We start from the raw sequence: 6,000 nt of genomic DNA, 5'->3' as shown, positions 1-6,000 counted from the left end.
CGAGTGGTTTACTCTGCTTGTAAAGTACTTTTTCAATAACAATTAAAACGTAACTTTGCACGTACACATATTTTGAAACATGATGTAAAGACACACCCTGATATGAAAGTGAAAGTAAGCAGAGATTGTATCACATGATATATGCAAAATAAAGTTGAAAAAAAAGTAAGCAGAGATAAAGGCGCCTCATCGCGCGCCGTTAAAAAAACTGTTTTATGAATGTTAATTACAGAACCATAAAATAAGCTAAATAAACCACACCCGTTAGAGATATAATTTTCAACTGAATGGCACTTTTGTTGTTGCTTGGGTTTTAAATCCTGCCTGCCAACCACTTTCTAAAGAGGCTATAGGAAATGACTCACTGCAGAACAAAATATCAGAGGAAACAAACGAAATCTGTGATGCGATTTCTATTTTTTTTCAGCTTTTTTTCCCCAACACATTTAAACTCATTTATTATTTGTTACCAAAAGCCTTCTATACAGCAAGAGTGCGCTTGTAGGCAAAATAGGCTGTCGCTTAAACAATCTATGCTATTTTAATTTCAACTTGAGCATTTTAATTCGACTTATTTTTAAGAGGACAAATTGAGTTTGCACCGTTATGGGGCCAGGCCTTTTTCTTTGATTTATTTTTATTTTCTTTGTGCAAACGAATACCCTTTGAATATACTACTGCTTGAAGGCTGGGATATTTGTGCAATATATAATGTCGGTATAGCCTAGGCCTGATTATTTTATTTTTTCAGGCCTTCCACTAGGGACCTGCTTACAACCTCTTACTGAATAGGGGAAGCGATTCTAGAATTCCTTAATCAAGTCAGGCTATTTAGTTAACGTAAAACTTTTTTTTTAAATTAACCTTTATTTATTTATTTACCAGGTAAATCGATTGAGAACAAATTCTCATTTGCAACGATGACCTGTCACATCCACACAGTTACACATTCATACCTGGAATCTGCCCAACTCATTCTGATCTGCTGGCCACAAAGTAGCTCCACTGGAGCGGTTGGGGAAGTGCCTTGCTCAAGGGGACCGTGGTGGTAATGACGGAGGGATAAGCGCTGCTCTTTCACTTTCCCCACCCAGATTTTATCCTGTCGGTCTGGGGATTGAACCGGCGACCACCCGATCACAAGATCGCTTCTTTAACCTTTATGTTACTATACATAAATCAGAAACGTGCAATCACAGTCAGAAGCTGTGTCGTGAACATCTTTCTCATATGTGTCCAATAACCGCTGTCTCTCTCTCTCTGTTTACGCCCACAGCATGAGACAGCAACCCAGTCTCACGGCAGTTGATTGAAATACATTAGTCGGCGAAACGTGACCCCATCACGAAAGTCTTCAAAATATCTGGATGGTATCATGATCTAATAGATTTCTTGCCATCACGAACTGCCGTGAGACTGGGTTGGCGACAGCGTTGTAGGCGTAAATAGCAACTGCAGATGATTTGATTTTATAAGTGGAAACTAACTGTCAGTTGTGGGCGTAGGGTAGGCTAAACAGCAACTGCATATGATGTGATTTAAATGAGGGGACACCAACGTGTCAGTATTAAACACGTGATTATACTGTAGAAATGCGGACAGGGTTTTCTGTAACTAAGTAGGCTAGCTACTACATTTAATAGCTAGACCTAGGCTGTTCAATTAAAATGAAGAAGATCTAGGCAATAGGCAGCCTACTTTATTAATCCCCGAAGGGAAATTCAATTGATTCACTCTGTTCTTGTAGGCTATAGGCTACACAATACACACACACATGCCCGAAATGCACATGCAATGGATGCTTTTATGTGAAAGGTTCTAGGCTAACCATTATTTTTGAACGTGGCCGCATGTTTCTCTTCCACTTGAGTTAATATGTTTTTGTTGCATGAAAACAATGAAAACAAAACAAAAAGTGATGGAAAAAAATTTGTTATTGTCTGATGAACAGCTGCACAGAGGAACAACGGTTCTTAGACAGCGTGATGAAAGTTATGATGAGTCAGCAGGGTTGCCAAGGAGTTGGACATTTCTGGAGGACCAGCCGAGCTTCGAGTCCGTCGATCGTCATCATGGCAGGACTTGTTGGACGCTTCATTAAGCCGGCAGAGTAATATTCCGTGACTTGAACGTCAGAACTGAAAATATTCCATATGGGCTACTGAAACAAGTAGCAGCTTGGATCTTATGTGTCACAAGACCTCTCTTTTTTCATTCAACCTTTAGCCTATATAGCCTATGCTACTTATGGTGGTTAAGGAATCAGGGGAGTGGAGAAAAGACAACACATCGTAGATGTTTATGCAATAGGCTACTTTTGATGTAGCCTGCTTCCAATCTGTTCATTTAGGAAAATCAAATCTACATTTCACATATTAGCCTATATTATAATATATAATAATAATATATAATATAAGGCTAAATTTCTATAACGCCTATAATAACATTTCTTTGGAGGTTTTACATTTGTATGGCGGTCTATAGGCTAGTTTGTCATATGAGTCACGGGATCTTGATTCCGATGGCTTTATAAATGAAATATTTTTAGGTGCGTCTAATGTGGGAGGAGTGGCCCATTGGTAGCCTATTTAGACGCAGGCCTTTCTCACAGCATCTCTATCTCACTCTCTGGTGCAGCAGGTCAGCTGTCATGCCTCAAACAGGCTCCCAGATGCTCCCGCTATTGGCTCTCGGATTGGGTAGGCTATGGGCGCATTTTTTCCTAAATACATTTGGATTTATGAGAGTAATAGGTTGGAAACAATGTAATCATGCTTGTGGTTATATTCTTTCAGTTTGGCTGATTTGCGTCTTCACCACTGTCTGTGGTAAGTAGCATGGCGCAGATTAATTTTCCTTAATTGACGGATCTCAGAGCGTATTGTTTTCTCTGATGTATTTGTTTAAGTTAAACACGTCCTCTTGTGTTTGTGTGTGTGTGTGTGTGTGTGTGTGTGTGTGTGTGTGTGTGTGTGTGTGTGTGTGTGTGTGTGTGTGTGTGTGTGTGATTGGCAAGATTGTGCGTAATTCCAGTTGGGAATTACTGTATCTTGTTAAAGAATATGTAGTTTTGTCTCTTGTGGTTTAAGAGAGCGGTCCTGATTCATTTTCCTTAGGCTAATTGACGGATATCAGGGCTTGTTCATCCCAGAGCGTATTGTTTTCTCTTATGTATTTGTTCAAGTTACACACGTCCTCTCGTGTGTGTGTGTGTGTGTGTGTGTGTGTGTGTGTGTGTGTGTGTGTGTGTGTGTTTGTGTGATTGACACAAGATTGTGCGTAATTCCAATTGGGAATTAATGTATCTAGTTCAAGAATATGTAGTCTTGTCTCTTGTGGTTTAAGAGAGCAGCTAATCAATGTTTGATTTGCGCAATGATTTAAAAACCGCCACAGGTGCAGAGAAAGAGTAGCCTACATAATACATTTAATTATTCTTTCTCTCTTTCTTTCTTTAATACCATTAAATGTGGCGTGCTTTCTCTTGTTTTCCTTGTGTGCTGAAATTGGAAACGTGTTTTGCAATGACGCAACATTGTACACGGTTGTGGAAATGGGTGAGAAATAGGCTGCATGATGTTAGTGGATGTAAATTGTGGGGGTGTATTGTTTGTGCCTCTGATTTGAACCCGGAGAACCGGGCGTGAGTCAGGTTTGGAGCTGAAAAATGCTGACAGGGAGTAGTCTGTAGCCTATGGCTATACAGTTGGGGGGGGGGGGGGCAATAAACATAAAATTTCTCAAGATGAATTTTTGAAGGCGACACAAACATTACAGACAAAATTGTACAATTGTAGAGGATATGTGTAGTTGTGGAACTCCAGATGGGCTGGCAAGGCTATTTTATTCACTTTGAACATCGGTCAAAGTTCCACAACTAACGTCACTAAAGTGATTCAAACTTCGTTCTGGACACACCCCATCAAGTTTTGCAGTCAAAAATGGCTTAGATAAGAGTTTCTATTGGTGGGTTTGACTGGGCATGGCCACGCCCACATTCAAGCGCTGCAGCCAATTGATACATGGCCGCAGCTCTGGGAGGCGTCCAGTGTCTTCACTTAAAGCTACACTTGACCTCCCAGCCATGTTGGTGCGTTTTATGAAGATATCTGACACATGATGTGGCTTTCTGCATGTTTAATTGTGCTAACAGACCCTCCAAAAAGTCTACACTCCAGTTCTTTCCGTGAGTGGAATAGTATTTTATTTTATGTTATAAGTTAGCATTATTAGCATGTAGCTTCGTAAAGTTAGAAAGATATTCACAGATTAGAACTTCCAGGATCAATTACTCTATAGTGAAATTTTATTTAATCATAAACGACTAGGGCTGTAACGATATGCGATATGAAACCGAAATCGCGACACTCGGACCCACGAACCTGTGTGGGCGTGATGGCCGTTATACACATTGACATATATAAACTGGACCAACAGATCCCGTTGCTCTGGACGGAGACCAGTGAAGGATATTAGAACCAAGGGGGTAAGCTTCGCTTCAGAACTCGAACCTCCTATGGCGCCATTTTGATGCTACAAAGCGATCACCTCCCGTTAGCTGCCATTCATTTTGACGTCACTTTGACAGCGAATCATTTTACATCTAAAGCATTTAAAGACTCTATTTGTCCATTGTTTATTTCTAAAGAAACACGACAGTGTATAAAAGGCTCCATCACCTTGTATCTGACGTTATGGCTCCATAGCAGATGTTTTTGTAAAAATAGGCTAACGATTGTGTCATAACCAAGTGACTTACTGTCGCATAGTAGAGGAATTACCGTACAGTACAGGAGAAGCTGGCAGGCAGTTTGGACTTACGTTAGCTGTTTAGGTTTAATTACTAATGTTAACTAGCATGTTAGTGATCAATAATTAGCCTGTCGTGGCGGCCATTTTGAGTGTTTAGCGATGAACAAAGAAGTTTTTGTAACTTGAGTGTACGTTGTCGTATCTGCCCGAAATTTCTCACGATTGACAAAGGTCCAGGCCTGAGGACACCTACAAGCCAAAATTGACTTTTGGTCATAGCGCCTCCCGCTGGCAACTGGAAATGCGCCTTACATGACAAACAACATCCGATTTACATGTAACTTAGAATGTGTGGTCTACATGTGATACTGAGCCACCCCTTATACTTTAACCACGCCCACTTACTCCGGCCACGCCCCCTTTCATAACATTTGAACCGTTTAAGGTAGAGTCTTGTGTGAGGTATCATTGAACTCAGCAGAGACTTCCTTCTTCATTGGTGATGGTTTGGCTCGCCCCCTATGTTTAAGCCACGCTCCCTTTCATAAATGCTGACCCATCTAAGGTAGAGTCTTGTGTGAGGTATCATTGAACTCAGCAGAGAGTTCCTTTTAAATTGGTGATGGTTTGACCCGCCCCCTATAATTTAGCCACGCCCCTTTTAACAGCTAATGAACTGTATGACGTAGAGTCTTGTGTGAGGTATCGTTGAACTCAGCAGAGAGTTCCTTATTCATTGGTGATTGTTTGGCCAGCCCCCTAAGCTTTAGCCACGCCTCTTTTCACAGCTAATGAAATGTATGACGTAGAGTCTTGTGTGAGGTATCGTTGAACTCGGCAGGGAGTTCCCTTTTCATTGGTGACGATTTGCGGTGTCTGAGTGCCATGCAAATGCACGGTCGCAAGGAGCGGCGTCCACCGGTAACCCCGACGCGCGCCAAGGCGCGAGGGCCCGTCCCGTCCCGTCCCGTACTGTACGGTAATCCCTCTACTGTGCGACAGTAAGTCACTTGGTTATGACACAATCGTTAGCCTATTTTTACAAAAATGTCTGCTACGAAGCCATAACGTGAGGTACAAGGTAATGGAGCCTTTTATACATTGTCGTGTTTCTTTAGAACTAAACAATGGACAAATAGAGTCTTTAAACATTTCTGATGTAAAGTTATTCGCTGTCAAAGTGGCGCCAAAATGTATGCTAGTCAGTGGAATGCTAACGGGAGGTGATCTCTTTGTCGTGTCAAAATG

General features: G+C 41.4%; 1 protein-coding gene across 1 annotated transcript in view; it reads left to right on the top strand.

The window, feature by feature from the left end:
- Positions 1 to 2,567: 2,567 nt before the first annotated feature.
- Positions 2,568 to 6,000, top strand: part of si:ch211-195m9.3 — a 48,251-nt gene continuing 44,818 nt past the window's right edge. The window contains exons 1-2 of the mRNA XM_039791389.1: positions 2,568 to 2,699; positions 2,796 to 2,828. Of these exons, the coding sequence (XP_039647323.1) occupies positions 2,651 to 2,699; positions 2,796 to 2,828 (82 nt within the window). The 5' untranslated portion in view covers positions 2,568 to 2,650. The remainder of the gene's footprint in view (positions 2,700 to 2,795; positions 2,829 to 6,000) is intronic.

This window comes from Perca fluviatilis, chromosome 2 (assembly GCF_010015445.1).
Source record: "Perca fluviatilis chromosome 2, GENO_Pfluv_1.0, whole genome shotgun sequence".
Taxonomy (NCBI): domain Eukaryota; kingdom Metazoa; phylum Chordata; class Actinopteri; order Perciformes; family Percidae; genus Perca; species Perca fluviatilis.
This window is presented reverse-complemented; position numbering and strand designations above follow the sequence as displayed.